At 49.0% G+C, this 19,962-nt stretch overlaps 3 protein-coding genes across 7 annotated transcripts in view; 1 reads left to right on the top strand and 2 right to left on the bottom strand.

Annotated features, from left to right (window-relative positions):
• Positions 1-1,683: 1,683 nt before the first annotated feature.
• On the bottom strand, positions 1,684-3,764 carry ACYP1 (acylphosphatase 1). Of its 3 annotated transcripts, none has more exons than XM_034768506.1 (3): positions 3,665-3,764; positions 3,145-3,240; positions 1,684-2,146 (listed from the first exon to the last, which is right to left on the bottom strand). In XM_034768506.1, the coding sequence occupies exons 2-3, from the start codon at positions 3,226-3,228 to the stop codon at positions 1,931-1,933; spliced, it is 300 nt and encodes a 99-aa protein (XP_034624397.1). In that variant the 5' UTR covers positions 3,229-3,240; positions 3,665-3,764; the 3' UTR covers positions 1,684-1,930. The 3 variants fall into 3 exon arrangements, with proteins under 3 accessions (XP_034624397.1, XP_034624398.1, XP_034624396.1); XM_034768507.1 differs by lacking the exon at positions 3,665-3,764 and adding an exon at positions 3,435-3,560; XM_034768505.1 differs by lacking the exon at positions 3,665-3,764 and having other exon boundaries at positions 3,145-3,400.
• Positions 3,765-3,772: 8 nt separating this feature from the next.
• ZC2HC1C (zinc finger C2HC-type containing 1C) lies at positions 3,773-11,157 on the top strand. 2 transcript variants are annotated; one of them, XR_004645487.1, is made up of 4 exons: positions 3,773-3,907; positions 4,915-6,199; positions 7,673-8,048; positions 8,896-11,157. XR_004645487.1 is itself a non-coding variant. In XM_034768503.1 (3 exons), the coding sequence occupies exons 2-3, from the start codon at positions 4,922-4,924 to the stop codon at positions 7,931-7,933; spliced, it is 1,539 nt and encodes a 512-aa protein (XP_034624394.1). In that variant the 5' UTR covers positions 3,773-3,907; positions 4,915-4,921; the 3' UTR covers positions 7,934-11,157. The 2 variants fall into 2 exon arrangements, 1 of the variants encoding a protein (XP_034624394.1); XM_034768503.1 differs by having other exon boundaries at positions 7,673-11,157.
• A 42-nt stretch (positions 11,158-11,199) lies between these two features.
• Positions 11,200-19,962, bottom strand: part of NEK9 (NIMA related kinase 9) — a 35,750-nt gene continuing 26,987 nt past the window's right edge. Inside the window, exons 19-22 of one of the 2 annotated variants that reach the window (XM_034768501.1) lie at positions 19,599-19,786; positions 15,162-15,323; positions 14,241-14,453; positions 11,200-13,747 (exon numbers count right to left, since the gene is read on the bottom strand). In XM_034768501.1, the coding sequence (XP_034624392.1) occupies positions 13,625-13,747; positions 14,241-14,453; positions 15,162-15,323; positions 19,599-19,786 (686 nt within the window). In that variant the 3' untranslated portion in view covers positions 11,200-13,624. The remainder of the gene's footprint in view (positions 13,748-14,240; positions 14,454-15,161; positions 15,324-19,598; positions 19,787-19,962) is intronic. The other variant, XM_034768502.1, reaches the window with a different exon arrangement.

Raw genomic sequence — 19,962 nt, 5'->3', positions numbered from 1 at the left:
ATCAATTGAGCCCACTCGCTCCTCTGGCAGTATTGTTCAGTGGGACATGGCAAGGGCGTGTGCCCAAGGTTTCCCACTTTGATTTCCCTACCATCCCCTGAACAGTCTCATGAAGGCAGCAGTGCCTCTGGGAAAGCTGAGCAGACAGCAGATGGCATGGGAAATTAGGTTGGGGTTAGAATGGCATGGTGACTGATGGCATATAAATATCTAGTAAGCAGACAGGATGTTCCCTTGAGGGTGCAGATGGGTTGGAGGTCACTAGACATATAGGGCCAGAGAGGCTCATTCCTTCTGCATTCCCCATTCACTTCTTCCTCTCCCTATGTTAACACTGACTGGAGGCCAGCTGCCTCTACGCTGATGTGCCTCATATGGTAGTGTACCAAAATCTCAGCGAGCAGCAGCATACAAGGTCTAAATTTTATTAGAGAATATTTAAAAAAAATAAATGATACAGAAAATTTGAAGTGTTAGTTATTGATCATTGGGGGTAACATGCAGAGTAAAGGGGTATGTTGGTGTTTTGGGGCTGGGCAGCACACATAGTATATACACACTGCAATGTCCCCAATAAGGGGTGGGTAACCGGTGGGCGGGATCAGGAGACAGTCGATAAACGGTGAGGGTCCACCACCCATACGGGAGGCAGGGACAGTCATGGGTATAAGCAAGCGGGCTGGGTAATGGGGATGGGGTGACCCTCACGTGGCGGGATTCAGCTAGGTTTGGTGGGTTTAGGGCTCAGGGTATAGGGTCCAGCAGGGGGTGTGTGTCAGCAATCTGGGCTCACGCAAAGAAGTAGTGGGCAGGCTAAGTTTACTGAAAATAGGATCCCAAAAAAAAAAAAATCTTATGTTTCAGAATAACTGGATGAACTAATAACAATAGTATACCATGATTGCACAGGGATGCATGCCAATAATAATAATATGGTAACCCTAAGAAGCTGGTCCTATTTCAAACCCATTATGGCAGCTCCACCTGCAAAATGAGTTGGTAAGTCTACCTGCTAATAACCAAGTGCCCACATGACAAAACCACCACCACTGCTACAATTGGTTTTAATCAACCACTTTATTGACAGTCTCAGTATAGAGCCTAAAGACTGAATGGGCTATGCAGACTGAATTTTCCTCTCCCTCCTAGAGAATTAGCAGCAAGGCATTGGGCATGCTGTGCTACTACTCTACCAATCTGAGGGGACAGAGAGAGGACTTCAATTTCTAGGGCTTTTGGTCTTGTACCAGCCCTATATTCATTCATAAATTGTGAAAAACATCACAAGCAGCAGCAATATCCCCTGCTGGCTGTGTTGCTGCAGTACCACTAAAAGCTTTCCCAGCTTGGCCAACTACCACCCAAAAACATCAATGACGCTGGTACGAAGTACACACAAGGCACCCAATAGAATAGAAACTGTCAACTACAGTCATTGCTGGATGGAAGATAAAACAGCTGTTTCTGAGAACTGGAAATTTAAAAAATAAAGAGAGGTAAATGATTCTTTAACAGTATTTAATATTAGAAGAAGCCAAAATTCCATGGTTCTGCCCTCCAGGGTATCAATTCCAAGGCTGGTTATGTGACTTCTGTGAAGTAGATGGGATATTATACTGACTGTGTGTTCTCTTATACACAAAATGAGTTTGAATGGTTGCAAATAAATTCACATATGAGAGGTTGGGTTTCCAAACAATCCCTTTATTAAAGGCAGTCTGACCCTCCAGTCTGCCTGTTTTCCTGCCCATGGCATTCAGGAAGGTTCAGGGTTAAATAGGATAACAAACAGACAATAAATTAGAACAGTAACAAGATAAAACTAAGGGCTCTCTGTTTTTGGACACTATCTGACTGAACAAGTAAAGGTTGGTGGGGAAGTTTTTGAGAGCTCAACTCCCTCCTCAGTGCTTTCTGTCTTTCAGTCTAGTTATTTCACAATGCTGAAGTTCCTGTACTCCAGTGCAACAATCTTCTTCTCATTGCGGAATTCTGCTCGGTTGATGTGGGATTTGGGGCTTCCTGTCTTCCTGAGCCATTCCTGCAGCTCCCGTACCTTGACACTGGGACCTTGGATTTGTCCTTGCACAGTGCCATCTTCGGTGTTTTGGACCCAGCCAACCAGCCCCAGCTTCTTACCCTCAGCCTAAAAAGGAAATGTGAGATGAAGATGGGATTAATATGAATTGAAGGCAGACCACAGACTGGCATCTTTATATAGGAATCAGTCCCCAGGGAGGACCATGGGAAAGCCATCTATAAGAGAGATCCCATGGAATAGCCAGACAGAATGCACTTTGAGATTAATCCAGTTATCCACTGTAACACCTTTATATTGAAAACAGCACCTGCAATACATCCCTTGAGTTATCCCTAGGGAATACAAACCAGGTGTCACTGGCAACAGGCAGTGTCAAGAGATTCCAAACAAAACACAGCTGTGGGTATAAAAGCCATGATGCTAGTGACTCAGCAAAGACTCTCCTGACTCAGTCTCAGCTGAATTACTTACAAACGACCCAGCAGCCTCATAAAAGCCTCTGGGACCTTTGCCGGAAAGAGTCTGTGATGTAGACCATTAAGAGATCACAACAGAATGTCGGCTGACCAGAAAGAGGGTAAGGTGACTCCCCAGGACAGGAGGTTCCAAAAGGAAAAGACTTTGACCTTGAATGTTAATGTTTTTCATTCAAGTACAAAATTTAACTCAGATTTTGTTCTCTAGGGGGTTCAGCAATACCTAGGCCTCTCCAGTCCCAAGACAATACTCTTGCTCTAGGACCTGGAATTTAATGGGCTGTACTTATTTAGTGAGACAAGTCCTCAGCAAGTCACAACCCAACCCCAGTCCTCTCCCCCAAAAAGTAATGGATCCAGAAGGCAAGACTGGTGACTCCTGCAGCTACCCCAAAAGGAGAAAACATAGAAGAGCAGTAGGGGGAAACAGCAGCAGCTACAAGGTAGATAGGGCCAATGCCAAGTTGGGAGAGGCAGCTCAGGCCCAGCCTGTGCTGAGATTCAAATACAGATGGGAGTTCAGTACAACCTGGGCCCCGGTGGTGACTAGATCAAGGTGCCTGAGCAGCCCCATCCTGGATGAGCCGCCAGCCTCGCCCTCTGCTCCAGCATTTGCAGCAGACACACCTGGGTGTACTTGCGGAAGAACACTCCTTGGACCTTCCCAAAGACTTCATAGTCCACAGAGATGAGGCTGTCGCCCTCAGTCATAGTCACGCGCGCCTGGTACAAAAACAAAGCGGCGACTATTAGCAGAGATCCAGGGGGATGCCACCACCCTCCTCCCCCACGCAGGCCAGACGGGCTTCCCGCAGGGCCCCACTGCGGCTGCATTGCGGGGCTCGGGGGAGAGGGAGTGACCGGGGGAGAGGAGGGGAGGGGAGGGGAGGGGGGAGACAGGCAGGCCGGAACCGCACCTTATTTGGTGCCTAACGTCCCAGGACCCGTGCCCAAGAAGCCACTGAGCAGCCACCCGGCCCTCCCAGCAGGCAGAGGGAGCTGCCTCTGCTCCCCGCCGTGCCCTGGAGGCGGGATCACGCCTCCGCCAGCCCCCCGGGCAGGCGTCCCGGCTCCGCCCACGACCTGTCCCCTTCCTCAACTTCACGAATAAGCAGCAGGGCGGGGAGACGGGTCCGGCCGGACTCACCAGCCAGGGACCCGCAGCCAGAGCGAGAACTCGCGCTGCCCAACGGCTGTGGCGCGCTCCGGGTTTTACCGCCGTCCGGTCATAGAGCCGGGAACAGAGCAGCCCCAGACCATAGAGCCGAGCGCCAGAGCGGCCGACTCAGCTGGAGGCTAGAGCGACCCTGGAGATTGCGTTGGCGTGCTGGTTTCCAGGCAACTGTAGTAAACAGACAGTGCGCGGCGCCCAGCGCGGCCGGAGGCCCAGGTGAGGATGGCGGTGACGGGGCGTTTGTTTCCCTGGGGGTGCGTGAGGGCAGCACCTCGCCCGGGGGGGGACCTTTCCCGGGGCGGGAGTCAGGGCAGGGGGTTGGCTGCTGGGGTGTCGGAGCGTGTCTGGGCAGCCTCGCTCGCCAGAGGGCTTTTTCTGGGGTGCCGAGCACCTCCCGATCCCCCTTCGCTGACATGGGATAACGGGTCCCGAGCGGGGCCGGGCCTTCCCCACGCGGAAAGGAGGAAGGGTGCTTTACTTAAGGGCCTGGTTCAAGTCCCAGCTCAGCAGCCACCTCTCGCGGAGCAAGCCGTGCCTTGTCTCCGTCTGACAACGCTGCCTGTCTCAGCGTCTGGGACACGGAAATATCCCACCAAGGAACGTGACCTCATTGATTTTCACTGTCTGGGCTGAGAGACGGGCAATGAAGGAAACAATCATCAGCATCAACTGCACTTTGCAGGTCCTGTCAAAATTCATTCAGCTTTAGCAACCTCAGGGGCTGTTGGTTAATATAAGGGAAAGTGTGTGTGTGTGTGTGTGTGTCATAACAATAAATGCTGTTTAGTTTGACAGAGTCCCTGCAAACCTGCCCCATTCTCAGCCTTGTTTGCAATGTGTCACTGAGAGGGTTTGGTGAGTTCTAATATCAGCAGAAGGCTGTAGCCTGTTTCCTGGTCTCAGTGGAATAGACTTCCCTGCTGGCTGAGCACATTCCTGCTGCTTTCATAGCAAGACATTGCACGGGCAGGGAAAGAAGCATTTTATTTCCAACTGCATTAGAGAATTCAACAGCTCCATTAATGTCCTTTGGGCTGGTCCCCCCCAACCCAATTTTGTGAGTATTCATGGCCTGCCATACAATTTCTATTCCCAGATGTGGCCCTCAGGCCAAAAAGTTTGCCCACCCCTGCTCTAGAGTATAGATTTTTGGGGAGGAAGCCCCATCTTGGGAACAAATATGTCTGTAATGTCTTTGTTTTTGCCCCAATGTTCTGCCGCAGGCACTGAATGGCTCAGCTGCAACTGGCTGTGTGTCCACCTGTGGATTCTATGGTGGCAGCTCCCAGTCTTCCATTAACAGGGCAGAAGAGATACCATCCCAAGGCCCTTGGGCACCAGTCCCGGCTAGAACACCTGAAGAACAACTTCCAGCAGCAGCTCTTGCGTGACAAGGAGGAGAAACTGAAGGATCTTTGCATCTGCAAAAGCCGGAGTTATTCCTGCTCTCTCTCTTCTGGGAGCAGCCAGCAGGACTCTGGACAGGGAGGCTTCTACTCTGCTGGACCCCATAGCAGGTATCTCACCAGCCAGACCAGTACTTTGCCCTCCAAGTGGGCAGCCAGACGGAGAGAAGGGGTGGACCGCTCCTACCCTCTGAAACCAGTCTTTCACCGCAAAGCTGAGAGCGTTCCAGTGGTCAGCACAAGTCAGCTCAGGAGCTCGCCACCCATGGCTGAATCTCCCAGCAATAGTTCTAGCTCAAAGAAGAGAGGGAAGTTGCCAGCAGCCAGGGCCCAGCCAGCTGTATTGCCATCTTCTTTGGCAGCAGAGCAGCGTAAGCAGTCAGCCACCCATCCAAGCAGGGCAGAGTTGGGTTACATCCAAAGGCTGGAGGCAGCTGGGCAGAGCCTGGAGGAGGAGATCCGGAGGAAAGAGGCCCTCCTCAGAGAGAAGCTGAGGAGAACAGAGGAGGAACTCAGGAGGATCCAGAGAGAGAAGCAGCAGGTGGAGGTGGAAGAGAGAAAGGAGAGAGAGGGTCTGAGGATGCAAGAGAAGAAAGCAGCAGGGCTTTCTGGGGGGAACATTTTCAGGGCTACAGCCAGGCCCAGTGAGGGGGACTGTGGTTGGGAGCAGTCTCCAGAGGGTGCCATGCCCATGCCAAACAATACCCACCTTCCCTATGTGCAGGGCATAGAGAGACTCAAGAGGGGGCGGCTGGTGGCCAGCAACAGCAAAATTCAAGAGCACATGGCTTTGGAGAGCATGGCCTCCTGTTCAAAGTTGGTCATGAAACACAGCCAGGGTCCACCTGCAGCAGCCCCCTCAGAACAAGACCCTGCAGCAGAAATGTTGCATTCACAGGATCCCATTGGCAGGGAGCAGGGGGAGCTAGGAGAATGTGGCTTCTGTGGGCGTCGGTTTCTCCATCTCCGGCTGGAGAAGCACATGAATGTTTGCAGCAAGAGCCAAGGCTCCAAGAGGAAAGTATTTGACTCAAGCATGGCGAGAGCCAGGGGAACCGAGCTGGAGCAATATCAGCACTGGAAGGGCAAAAACCCCACCCAGGTAACATGCACTTCCAGGCAACTGGCTGGCCTGGCGGTGTGTCAGTCCTTCCCTCTTTAAGAAGCATGGAATTATAGCTGTTTTAATACCTACTATGCCCCTGACACTCCATTCAGGCCCACTAGAATATCGCCACCTTTAGGGGATAGGCCAGCAATGAGCCCGTACACAGGACCCAGCATTAGAAGGTTTTAGGGGCTTGGTTTAGGACACCGACGCTGCCTGGAGATAGTCACCTGATCTCCAAAATAATGAGGGGGTATGAAAGAACTTGCTTATAAGTAGGGCCCTACTAATTTCACAGCTGTGAAAAACGTGTCATGGGCTGTGAAATAAGCCCTTCCCAGTGAAATCAGATCTCAGCGTGCTGTTGGGAGTGCCCCAGCTGGGGGCTGCTAGTCCAGGCTGGGCTGGGGAGGGATGGGATTTGTCCTTCCCCTGCACAGCTGCTCTTGGTGGTAGGGCCGGCTCCAGCTTTTTTGCCGCCCCAAGCAGCAAAGAAAAAAAAAAAGATAAAGCCACGATCGCGGCACTTTGGCGGCAGCTCTACCACGCCGCTTCATTCTTCTGTGGCAATTCGGCGGCCGGTCCTTCCCTCCGAGACTGAGGGACTTGCTGCCGAAGACCCAGACATGCTGCCCCTTTCCATTGGCCGCCCCAAGCACCTGCTTCCTGTGCTGGTGCCTGGAGCCGGCCGTGCTTGGTGGAGAGATCAGACCCACCTCCAGAGGCCACACAGAAATAACGGTGGTACACCCTCACTTCTCTACTGCAGCAGCCCCAGAGCTGGGCTTGGGGCTCCTACTAGGGTAACCATGGCTTCTGCTTGGGGTACCCCCAAATTGACCTGGGCTCCTGGACACAATTAATTTACCATGGACCAAGGCTCGCAACTAGGAGATCCCCTTGCTGCTGGGAGTGGCCCAGTCAGGGAGATCAGACCCACCTCCACTTCCCATAGGTGCTGGAACAGGGGTGCTGCACCTCCTGGTTTGAAGTGGTTTCCATCATTTACAGGGTTTACAGTTTTGCGTAATGGCTCTCAGCACCTCCACTATAAAAATTGTTCCAGCACCTATGCCACTTTCGGTCCTTTTACACTGTGCAAGGGGTAGAACCCACTCTTACCAGGCCAGGATGCTCCCATCAAGGGGCAACCTCTTAGTGTTGGGAGGTCTGCTGTGCTTAGGTTGAGGGAGCTGCAATATAATCGCAGGGTCCCTTTAGGTGGCTACTTTCCCCTGCTCCTCCTGATGACTGATGCCTTCCCTTGGCAACCACCATCTATCTCCACTGTCTCGGCTGCCGTAAAGGGGTAGTACCAATCTGGGGCTTTGCTGCACTGGAGGTGGGTTCAGGGCTGAGTATGGGGTTGGGCCCTCTATGAGAAGATGGTGAGTAAAGGCAGGACCTGGAGCCAGCCCAGTTATAGCTCCTGCCATCTATACTAACCACTTTTCCCCCTCTGTGCAGAATGAGCCACCCAAGAACAACTGGAGACAAAAGCATGAGTCTTTCATCCGGACCCTGCGCCAGGCCCGTGAGATACAGCATGTGATCTCCAAAGGGGGGAAGCTCTCAGACCTGCCCCCACTGCCCCCTGTAGAGAACCCAGACTATATCTCCTGCCCCCACTGCAACCGCCGCTTTGCACCCAAGGTGGCTGAGAGGCATATTCCCAAGTGCAAGACCATCAAGAACCGACCCCCGCCACCACCACAAAGGAGACGTTAAGGATGACACACTGCAGTGAATCCCAGCTCTCTCTCTCTCAAACTGTCTAGAGGAAGCTTTGTGTCCTCACCATCCCCCAAGCAGGCTGCTAACTTTTGAGATATTCCCCTGTAAAGTGAGTAAGGAGCTCAGGCCCCATGAACAGAACACTAAAGTGCTTGTACTTTGAGCTGCAGCCAGTGGTTCCTGAGTGTTTGCAGATAGGTCCGGGAGAGTTTAGGCCACTACCCTACTGCTGCTGGTTCCCATCTCTTCCCCTTCTACAGCTCTTCACAAGGAGTTCAAGTTCTCTTGCTTGAAGAGATTGCTGGGTCTTGGTGTGAGTGGGAGGAGATTACCATGATGTCCCTTGTGTAAGGAATGGGGTTGTTGGTGGGACAGCAGCAAGGGAAGAACCACCATGGGTGGCTGGTCCTCAGAATCATGATTAGCTGCTATGGTCAGGTGGTGGGGATGGAAGGCTGAGGGCTCTTTCCTCTGACATGTAGTAGTACAGTGTGGGGCAGAGGTCATCCAGAGCTCACAGATGGAAAGAAGCCCTTTAGTTAAGCACCAACAATGTGCTCAGCCTCGAAACAGCCACACAAAAATACCCCTATGCTGCTGAGATCAAACTGATATTTGTATGTTAGTGCCCTGACTGTGCTGAAGGAAGCACCTGTCTGCAGAACAGCTGGGGAGTGGGCTAGAATTCTACTGCTGTTTAGCTGCAGATGCTGGCACACGAAAGCCCCCAAAGATCAATTCTCCAGCTTCATCTGCCAAGCCTATGTGTGGCGATCTCTGGGAAGAGGGGGTGGGAGGGAGTTCTCAGCTCCTGCAGTGAGAGGCCTTGTGTGGGATGATACAGTAGTTTGGATAAGTCAGGAAAGGTGGTTTCTTTGCAGAGAGAGGGAAGATAAGACATTAGCATGTTAGAACAATGTACAAACTACAGCTTTCCTTCCCTCTGTTTCTAACAGCCCCTGGAGGCAGAATCCAGAACTGCTTCCCTCTTGCAGCTGCCTTTTTGTGCTCAGTCCTGTTTATTTTCTGCATTGGTTTTGAGCTGAACAATGAAAACGGAGCAGGCAGGCTCATTCCATGCTTCTCCTGCAATAGCCCACGGGAGGATTTATTTAACTTGTTTCCACAGGAATTCATGAAAATCCTGGGACTGTTTCTATTGGACTTTGGGTCAGTAACATTTTGCTTTTCAACATCCAAAAACCTTAATTTTGGGCCATGTTTGACATAGCATCTCTTTCATCAGAAGAGCAGATTGGGGCGGAGGACCCATAAAATGCTGCTTCAGCACAAGAATTCCTTGGGGCAGAAGGCTTGCAGAGGGGCCTCATAGTAGCAGAGAAGCTATGCACGACCAGCCACTTATTGAGTATTTGGAGAGGCACCTTTCAGCCCAAGTTCCAGCATCAGTTCCAGCATCAACTGTGGAATGGTAAAGACTCCTAGAGCTGGGTCAGGGCCTTTAGGCAACAGGGTGACTGTTACAAAGGGATTACTTACCAGGTGCACAAACTTGGACTCAGATGCAAGGTTCTTTCCAGCCTCAGTTTTCCATGGAGAGCATTCAGGCTGGCAGATGTCTTTAGGCCCCATGTAAGTAGCAGGTTGTTCAATACTAACGAAGTCCTAGCAGGTGGGTCACAAGCAGTGTAGGGATACCAGTAGAAGAACAAGTAATTCACGAGAGGAGAAAATGAACAAAAAAAGCCCAGTAGCTTTTTCTTCAAGGCCCATGGTGATCCTGCCCCAACTCAGCACAGCCTGGGGAAGATACACGGGCCAGATTTAACTAGGCTTAGTCAGAGGCTGGATATGTGGAAATAGTCCTTGATTGTGAGGTGTGTAATAGTCTCCCAAGGAAGTAGGAGACCTGTCCCCAAGATAAGTGAGCAAAGCCCCCTCCCTTGGGACACTATGGTAGTTCTCAAAGACCCCAATTAGGGTTAAAGCTGCATGGTGCTGGGCACTGTACAAGTATTGAAGAGCTTACAGCCTAGGAAGAAATATTAAAATCCAGACATGGGGTCTGAAATGGGTTCAACATACATGCAGAGTGATCATGGGAGGCTGGGCACATGGCTTAGTAACTCCATTTCTGCTTTTATTATTATGGGATAGCAGTGAGGTCACAGGAAGGCAGGAGAGGAGTAAATAGCAAGAAAATGGGAAAGGGGGGAGAGTGGAAATTCATCTGAACTGATGGATAAATGAATGTTTAAAATGAACTAAACATGAAACGAGTTTAAGAAAATCAGTACAGTAAGCCCTGTGATGTGTTTATATTAAATCCAATTTTACACCGTCCTCACCCTGTTCTCAATGTGCCAAAGGCTGTTGGTGTCAGCAATGCTGATCTGCATCACAGAAGTCAGCAGGGGAAGTTGGTGAGGACAATGGAGCTTTTAACTCTTGGGAAGTTGTGGGAGGCAGTTGGGATTATGGGATAAACACATTCACTGCAAATTTCTGCTAAAATAATGAGCAGATTAAATAGCTAATGTTGACACTGAAGTTGTAAGCCAAATTGTCTGCTGGGGTTTCACTACTGAAGTCAATGAAATTATGCCAGGAGATAATTGGCTTGCCATCTTTATGTTTCAGAGTCAACAATGGGCAGTTCACTGCTCTTGTTGAGCTATTGTTTCAGTTCATCTGCAGACTCAGGCAGGCACACCGACACCACAGAATACAGGAGGCCCTGATTAAAACCTCCAGAGAAGTAAGGGAGAATCAGAGTTTTTATGTTCTCTGTTTGTACAGCACCCAGCACAATGGGACCTTGATCCATGACTGATGCTCTGGTAATGCAAATATATCATCAGAACAGGCAGCAGTGCCGCTTATTAAAACTGCTGAATAGGTGACTGAGGGAGACTTTTAACACTCCAGTAAAAGCTGTTCTAAGAGAACCAGGATTTTGTTCCGTTGGAGCCCATCTCTTCCTGCTGCTCATACCCCACATGGTACCACTGGAGCTGTGGTAAAACGGTATCCTCATCAGGAAAAGAAGCAGCATCAAGAGATCAGGTCTTTCGTGGAACACACAGCCTCTTTTCATGTAGATGTCCCTCGTAATGCAAAACTTGCCACTTTTTCACAGCAATAAACCTTCCCCTAAGCTGAGTGCGTGCACACTTTCCCCACACCTCTTGGTGAAATGAGAACACAGGAGACCCTGCTCCAACAGGAACCTGCCCTGAGTCGAGATTCTGCCTGGAGGAGAGGTGGGAATATGCACAGAGACAGGACGCACTGGAGAATTAGTTTAAACATTTATTTAAACAAACTACAAACCACTCCATTCTTTATTCTTTCAAAGAAAGACAATGACAAACTAGTTATTCTGCCAGTGTCAGAGCAGGCATAAGTCATGTTCCACTATAACAACTCAATAGCAAAACTAGCAAAAGACTTGACATATGGAGCTAGCAATGCAAAAAGGGGAGAAGTAGAAAGGGTTTTGAAACTGTTCAAAGGCACTTCTGCCCACTTGCCCTTCACTTTCCATCCCAAAACATGGTGCTGGGTTTAAACTGCTTTTTTGGTTGCATAGCTAGCTGGTGTGAAAATCAGTGGTCTTTAATAGGCACAACTTGGATAGCATGAATCCTCTAAGGCACATATGTGGTTGTGGAGCACAGGACACCCTCTGCCAGGGATCTGAATCCTCTACTAGATCCCAAGGGGAATCCAGTCTTCCCAACTGCAAAGCATTGAGAAATGAGGATAGCAGTGCACTGCAGAAGAGCAACTCCCATCAGCTTGGTGCTCGCTTATTGGACATGGCTTAGGCTTAGCACTTCACTCCTTCTCAAAGCCACTGCTGCAACATGACAGACTCCATCTCCACTGCAGCAACAGAATTCTTATGCTGAAACTCCTAACCTGAGAACTAGCTCCAATACATATGGGAGAAGAGAGGGCACGGTCCCCAACAGTAACCAAGCAACCCTTGAACTCCTGGCATTCAAGACCCTACATTGAGGCTGTCTCCCTCCTTCCCTCCCTACAATGATAAGGACAGCCAGATTGAGGTCTAACTGCCCAGGTTGCTGACCAGAACAGACTGCATTTGATTCAGCTCTAGAATACTATAGTGATAGGCACTAGAGAAGATCCTAAAAGACAGGACGCTTTGGCATCTGTCCCCAGACAGAGGATTTCATCAAGAAAAATGTTAGCACCCTTAAACAGTCCCCACAAGGGAAGAAAAGTCTAAGGCAGGTGAAACAGCTCTCATTGAAAGATTCAAGGCAACACTAGAGACACCCTGGTGATGGGGACAGTTTTAGGGATAATGAAATCACAGTCCCACCCCACTGCATGGGAGGAGAGGACTCTGCTCCCTTGAAGCCCCACCTTGGGGAAGGGGTGAGGGACTAGCTTCCCCCTAGAGGCCCTTCCCAACCCAAAAATCCACCCCAAGTCAATTAGCTAAACAATTTAGAAAAATCTATCTCATTCCCTACTAGAGATATGGGAAAGGCCACTTCAAGTTCCTTGGGGGAGAGAACCTGGTGCAGCTAGAGAAGGGGTGAGCTTTAGACTGAGGCCTAACCAACATACTGCCCTTGGGAAAGATACATTCTGTGTGCACTGCAGTAAAGACCCATGCTGAGAGGGCAGCTGTGCTCCCACTTTGTCAAAATAATGGAGGGGGAAAAAATACTGACGATGCTGACACCAGCATGGAGACTGTGTGCCAGCCTATTGTGAGGGATAAGTAGAAGCAAAGCCAGGAGCAGCAATGGACTCGCTCTGAGAAACCAGACATGACAAGAGCAGCTCTGGCGCCCAAAACTATCTGAACAGATGGAGTAATGAGTGTGCAACAGCCTGAGATCCAGATACACCTTTTCTGGTTAGGAAGGAGCTGGTCTGAACTCAACAACCCTATCTCTGGCAGTTCCCTCTGCTACAACTGGAAACTACATCCAATTCTCCTGTTTGTGCAGTGCTTGGAGGGCGAAAAGCACTAGCTGAGTGCTAGGCCCTCAGAATAAAGCATTTAAACTTCATCTGTAGGACTAGGGCACACAGCTGTATGGCCAAAGCCTGCACCTCAAGTCAGGGGCATGCTTTCTATCACCATCTCCCCACTGCCTCCAGAGTAAAACACATTCAAAGCTCTGTTTGCCCGTAAGCAGGATGGAGCTGTCCCACGGGCTAGGGCCCTGTCCATTGCCATAACGGCTGGGAGCAGCTCAGAGTTCACCGCTCTAAAGTGAAGGTGGGGAGTTAGGGTTCAGCCAATTTCCGTTCTCAATGGTTCTCTCTCTCCCTCTCTCTCATCTAGAGGTGCAGTGACTAATGCTGGGGTCCCAAGGGCAGCTCTCAGGAAGCAGTGAAACAAAAAGGGCCACAAGCTGCTACCGGAGCCATCAACATGATGGGTCCAGGGTTGTCTTGCTTCAAGGGCAGGATTGATGGATGAGGTACAGAGAAGAGCTGCTGCTGCCATAATCACTGAGCTGACCATGACCCGGAGCTCAGGGCCCTGCCCCTCTGAAAACTCACTCCTAGATCATATCTAAAAGGAGGTGTCTCCCACCAAACGTACATGGGTGCTGCTCTGGAGCCTCCGCCCTCGCTCCTTATCTGTGAGTGACCTGAAGCCAGGAAAGCCGCTCTCTGCATTCAGTTAGTGTGTTGTGAAGTTGGATGGACCCCAGCAAGCTCAAGAGACTAGAGGCTGGAGCGGCATGAGTCCGTTCCCAAGAGACACCAGGAATCTGAATCCAAGTCAGTTTTTGGATCCGTTTCCATCTCTTCTTTGGCTGTCTGGGTTCCTTTGGAATGAGCCTGCAGCTGTCCAGACAAATAGTCAGTCACTCCCAGAACTCAGCTGCTGGCCATACACAATTTGCTGGCTACTCCAGATGCAAGTTTCTACCATCACAGAGAGAGCTACTATGGCAATCCCAGCCAGGACACACTACATCTAACTGCTCCCCTCTTCTTGGACAGGAGAAATACAAGTTGCCCAAAGCCCTTTAGGCACTGAAGTGCCTGCCTCATGGCTGTATTACTATTAAATTATTGCCATAGAGTAAACCAGAGTGTCTTTGCAGTTGACAAAGAGCAACAGGCACAAGGAATTTTTACCCTACACCCCTCTGTTCTGTCCCATCTCCTCCTGGCTTAAGAGATTTGAGTTTGATTAAAAGCTCTTCCTCTTCTCCTCCCCTCCCCTCCCCCAAATCCAGCCAGAGCTAGGATCAAAATTCTCTACCCCCACACACAACTTCCAAAGGGTGTGGGGATTCTCAGCCTGAATGCCCCACCCAAGGAATGTCCTCACCTGCTGCATTCCCTCTGTCCCCCTGCAGAACCTCTGGAGCTGGGCACTGAGACGACTGGTTTCCTGCTGCAGCTTCTGTTGATCAGCCAGACACTGTAACACCAAGCCCTGCAACCGCTCCACCTCAGTTTGCAAAGTGTTGCACACACAGGCTGAAACTGGAGACACTGCCTTTCCCTCCATATAAGGCAGGGCTGGAGCTGAACACATTTGCTACAAAGAGAGATGGGGGAGTGAGTCTGTATGTGTGTGGAACATGTGAAACCTCCCAGGCCAGTGGCTGCCTGTGCCATGGTGAGAGAATGAGGATGAAAGATGGCACCACAGCTGCTGAAGTTGCAGATTTTCAAGCACTAAGTGCTGGATCCTTGGGCAGCCAGGTCTCCCCTGACTCCAAATTTGGACACACCTTCCTCCCTCTTTGCAGCTGTTGTCCCTACCTGCTTGTCATTCTGAAATCCTCCTTGATGCCTCCCCACCCCAGCTTAATTTCCCAGGTGAGTCGGGAATTAGCACCTCATCTAGAGATGGCAGCACTATAAACTCTTGTATAATTTCCTGCCCTGTCCATGCTTCCCAGGTTCCTCCCTCCCACTGAAGTCTCCCAGCATGGAGTTAATATTTCCCCAGATGTGTTAGCTGCATTTTTCCTAAACCAAAACTCCTTTTATTTCCTGCCCATATGTCTAGTGTCTCTTGGATTTCTCTCTCCTCACTGGTATTCACAACTCCTCCCAAGTTAGCATCAGCTGTGAACATCACTAACATGCCCCTTTCCACTCTCATCCAGACCATCAATTAGCCTGATCCAATAGCCCCCACTAGACCTCCCCACAACTCAAATGTTGCCATTTATGCTCCCATCAGCTCTTAATCAACCATCATTCATTGTGGGAGATGTGATCTTAAGATATATGTTACCTGGGGCTCTATCTTGGGTTTGAATTCAGCAGGAGCATCAGAGGCCACTTTGAGTCCTTGCAGTTCCTGATAGGGAAGAGTCTCCTTTTCAGGCTCTGAAGAGTCTGTGCTCATAGGAAATGGGCTGTCAGGCATAGGTATGAATTCAGCATTCTCCAGTTCCTGGACACACACAGAAGCAACATTGTGTCAGAGATTCCTCATGCTCTCAAACACCCTGCATCTCGTCAGCCAGGACACCAGCACCCTCTTGTGGTGGAAAACAAGACTATGGCTTAAGGGCTACTCACGCAGCAGACCCCTTGCTTGAAGTCAGACTAGCAGCAACACTCTCCTCTGGATAAGTAGCCTGGCACTGCACTAGGCTCTCAGATCATCATCGGGGTGAACTCCACACCATTTCCTGGTGTAGGGTGGTTGGCCAACAGGTCCCGTTTGTGTGACCATTTAGGCGTGTGACAATTCTCCAAAAAGGACTATACTAATGTACTCACCCTACACACACCCACACTATATATAACTTGAAAACTTATGTATGTTTATATGAGGCATAAAATGGAGTAGTCAAGTGGTGCCGTAAGCCTGTAGACAAGGTGAAACACTGGTACCTAAAAACAAAAAAAGTGTCATTTTCTGCACAGTTCCAGAAACACTGCAACAGGACCATGAGTACAGTTTTTACTGTTTAAGTTAATTTCAGCACCTTAGTGTGGTACTTCTTGGTCAAAGCTACCAAACAACAGTGTATTAAAAGATTTTTTAGTTTTGCATGGGCAAGTATTTTTTTCAGAAATGAAGCTGTTTAGAATGTGGCAAAAAATGGTGAATATCAATATGCATCTGACGAAGTGGGTATTCACCCACGAAAGCTTATGCTCCAATAAGTCTGTTAGTTTATAAGGTGCCACAGGACTTTTTGTTGCTTTTTACAGATCCAGACTAACACGACTACCCCTCTGATACTATCAATATCAAAGTATCTTACACGTGATAATAGTTTTCTATACCTTCAATTGAAATTTGCTGACCAGATCAGTCTCATACTGAAGGTTTTGCACCAGTAGAAGCAGATTGTGTGCCTACAGTTTGTGCTGCATAGTGGGTACATATAAACGTATGTGAATTCCTAATATAGTGCTTCTCCATCTGTAAGCTATTGTACATATAAGGTAGCATCGAGTCTGCCTGGTAAAAGATTTTAATTTGTAATTGCCTATGCATGCAGTACTTGCATTTGAAATATTCTAGAAACTAGCTTTTTAATTCAGTGACACTTATGCAGAGCTCAGTGTTAGAGATAATACATAGTACCATAATATAAATATGCAAAAGCTATGGGAGAAAGAAGTGGCCTAATGAGAAGTAATGAAGACTTCTGCACTGAAGGGTGAAGAGCATGTTACAACTCTTATCAACAATGTCATCAACAATATGACAAACCCATTTGACCTGAATCACATCCAGAGGAGTTTAACAACATATTTGCTAGACTGCATGTAAAACCAGGTGTACACGAGTCTACTGAAAACAGCAGATGTTGGTGAAGAACAAATAGATTTATGAGAGGGGCACTTGATTCTGACAGGACATATCTTCTTCAGCTCAGTCAAGAAATCTGGCATCAAAACATTTGCTGACATGGCCAAGACCACCAAATTTAAGTCAGGCAAAGGAGGGAAACTTGCAGCAGCTATTAGTCCTGAAATTGTTTTCTGCAGAGCCCTGTCCTTAGCAAGATGCAGAGATGATGTTTCAATGGCAACTCTTCTTAGTTAACCAATAGGACCTGTGCCTGTGCCCCTCTTCCATGCTGATGGAACAATGAGAAGAACAGATAAAACTGAATTAAGGCATCAGCTGGAAGCTCAAACTGAAAGACTCCATGAGCAAAGAGCATACAACAAAGAAGCCAGAGATGCCATGGCTGTCATACAACTGATGGCTGGAGACTAATTCTACGCATTCGATGAATTATCTGCTGAGTACTTAAGGCAGGTCCTAAAAGGATTTGACAAAGCCAATTCTGTAATCAAAGTCTTTGACAGATATGGCAGAAACTTTGTGAAAACTGTTGACAGACTGTGCTGGACAGGATATAAGGTTGGATGCAAGAAATACCAGATGATTGGTGGATGCCCTGTGCCTCCATGGAAAAAGTTTCTAAATGTGATATCCAACAGGCAGTCACTTCTAAAATTCCTCTATGAATATAGGGTTAAAAATGCACCTAAGTGTGTAGGAGCACACCCAACACAAACATTCCTTTTTGCTGGAGGCTTTTCGGATGGTGAAATAAGCAAAGTCCATCACCAGTAGAGGGTTTTGAAGTAGTCCAAGACTTATACAGAACTCAAGAGGAAGAAGACATAAGGATACTTTTGCATGCTGTATGTACCAATATGGATTTTGATTCTGTGTGTGTCAAAGGAACCATAATAAGGTCACCTGATACACAAGTTTTGATCCTTGCTGTTCATTGCTTTCCAAAACTGGAACACATAGGTAACATGTAAGCACCATTACCATTACCAGCACAATGGACAAGCACTGCTTCGTATCTGTGCATGCAATTTGTGATGCATTCACCCTGACTTCTGCAACACACTTCCTGCTGTACATGTATTAACAGGATGTGACTCTGTATCAGTCCTATTTAATATTTAGAAAAAATTGTGTTTAATGTTGTCAAAACAAAGGTACCATACCACTTCCGACATCTTGCCAAATTGGGAAAGAGTGATGGACAAGCAGCAATTTCTGCACCAAATAAGTTGGCAGCGGTGCTGTCTGACCAGCATGAGAAAGAAAAAAAAGAGACCCATAGAGACGCCTCAATCTAGACCTGAGGACAGTTCTGAAAAGCACATCAAAAGAGCATCTTGGCAAACAAATATTTGAATGTCTTCACAAATCGGTAAACCAGCTATTGGATCACTATTGCAGTGTAGAGGATGAACTACTGCCTGTACTCTTCAAGGGCCCAATAGCAGCTGAGCTTCTACAAGACCTTATTTGTGCCTGTACCAGTAGAGGTTGTTGCACAATCTACTGTGTCTGTAGTCAGAACAATCTTCCCTGCACAGAACTGTGTATAAGCCAAGGCAATGAAGACTATGTTATCCCATGCACTCCTGACAGAGATCATAATGATGAACAAGATGTTGACTAGGGATGTTACCAGAGCTATTACATTTCAATGATACCTGTAAAAATGTGGTGTTAGCTTTTGTTTCACCCTTTAGATTGTTGTTGTGATGCTTTGGGTCACAAAGAAATTGAATTTTATGTCTTGCAATAATACCTAGAGTCATTAAACTAACAAATGTATGCAAATATTTCAAAGTGGTCTGTAGAGGGGTGGTCACCCACTCCCTAATCTGGAAAGGGTTACAGACAACCCTGGGAGAGGGCTGGGGCTGCGAGCTAAAAGCTAGGCTGATTAGGGAAGCAGCCATAGCTGGGCCACGCCCCAATCAGACCTCAGCTGGCCCTAATAAAAGGGTTATGAGTCAGGAGCTAGGCACTCTCCCTCCAACTTCAGGGGGAGAAGGACCTAGCTGCCTGGGAGCTGAGGGTGCAGGCAACAGAGCAGGACTGGGGAAAGGCGAGAGGAGCTCCTGCCTGGCAACTCCCCAGGTTGCAGGCCCCTGTGCAAGGCCAAATGAGGTACTGGGGTTGCAGAGGCTACAGCCCGGGGTTAGGCAAAGGCAGCAGGTCCAAACCCCCCCTTTGCCAAAGATGAATGCCTTGTACACTGCAGTCTGCCCCAGTGAGCGGGGGCTAGATGGAGACTGGCAGTAGCCATAGACTGAGGCGAGGTGGGGATAGAGGGTTGCGGGTTCCCTGGGGAAGGGAGACCCAGATCTGTGGAGGTACTGCCAGGGGGCAGCACCCAAGGTAAAGGGGCACCGGGGTCCGGGAGGGACACGGGGGGGGGCCAACGGCAGGCGGGGCACCGGCCAGCAGAGGGCACTCCAAGGCTGGAAAAGCTAATTCCCTGGATGACTAGCAGGAGCTGCCGCGCCAGTGAGTTGTCGCATTGCTACATGGTCATTTTGGAGACACTGTTCATCCCATTTCTATGGTAATGGCACCACTTGACAGCTCCACATTGTACCGCATCTTAAAGCGGACGTGATGAGCTTTCTAATGATGTATGAGGTGTGTGAGTGTAGATAGGGTACATTAAGTTGACCAAACCAGTGGTGTTGGCTGCGTGTCTAATTCCAGGTACTACCACAGAACAAGCAGAGAAATGCCAATCTGGTGAAGAAGAGGTCTCCTGTGCCTTCTGGTGGGGAAGAAAGACTGCAGACAGTTTAGAGAGAAGCCTCTTGGAGCTCTTCTTCCTGGACTCTTTGAGGAAGAAGGGGCAGCTTGTTCTCCCTTAACCGTAATCCCTGGGATTTTAGATAAATTCATGAGGCAGTTTGTTACCTTACGCAGCCAGCCAGGGCAGGAGCTGCTGTCAGCATTGCTGTCCCCCATGGCCTCTGTTGCACTGATCCAGCCCCCCATTCCACGATCTGCTTCCATGGTTCCCCGAAAGCCTCCACTTGGATCAGGGGTTTCAAATTCCCGTTCATTTTCCTCCTCCTCTCCACCAGTCGTGGAACTCTGAGCCACTGGCAGACAAGAAAGAGAAGCAGCAACCTTACACATTTCACTGGCTCTGCCTGTTCAGGGAATGCAGCAGGTGCTGGATCCCAGATGAGGCAGAAAAAAAGAGAAGGGGAGGTTATCCTCCTGGAAGCTACTTTAACTGCAGAACCCTGAGGGTGAATATATTTGCCTGGACTGT

The sequence above is a fragment of the Trachemys scripta genome, chromosome 4 (genome assembly GCF_013100865.1).
Source record: "Trachemys scripta elegans isolate TJP31775 chromosome 4, CAS_Tse_1.0, whole genome shotgun sequence".
NCBI classification, from domain to species: domain Eukaryota; kingdom Metazoa; phylum Chordata; order Testudines; family Emydidae; genus Trachemys; species Trachemys scripta.
This window is presented reverse-complemented; position numbering and strand designations above follow the sequence as displayed.

What these genes read in the sequence shown, in the direction of transcription:
- ACYP1 (XM_034768505.1), bottom strand. Translation starts at nt 3,351, where the DNA reads ATGCAGCCGCAGTGGGGCCCTGCGGGAAGCCCGTCTGGCCTGCGTGGG. An exon ending in TCTTCCGCAAGTACACCCAG is followed by an intron (nt 2,147 to 3,144) that starts GTGTGTCTGCTG and finishes TTTCCTTTTTAG; the next exon opens with GCTGAGGGTAAGAAGCTGGG.
- ZC2HC1C (XM_034768503.1), top strand. Translation starts at nt 4,922, where the DNA reads ATGGCTCAGCTGCAACTGGCTGTGTGTCCACCTGTGGATTCTATGGTG. An exon ending in AGGGCAAAAACCCCACCCAG is followed by an intron (nt 6,200 to 7,672) that starts GTAACATGCACT and finishes CCCTCTGTGCAG; the next exon opens with AATGAGCCACCCAAGAACAA.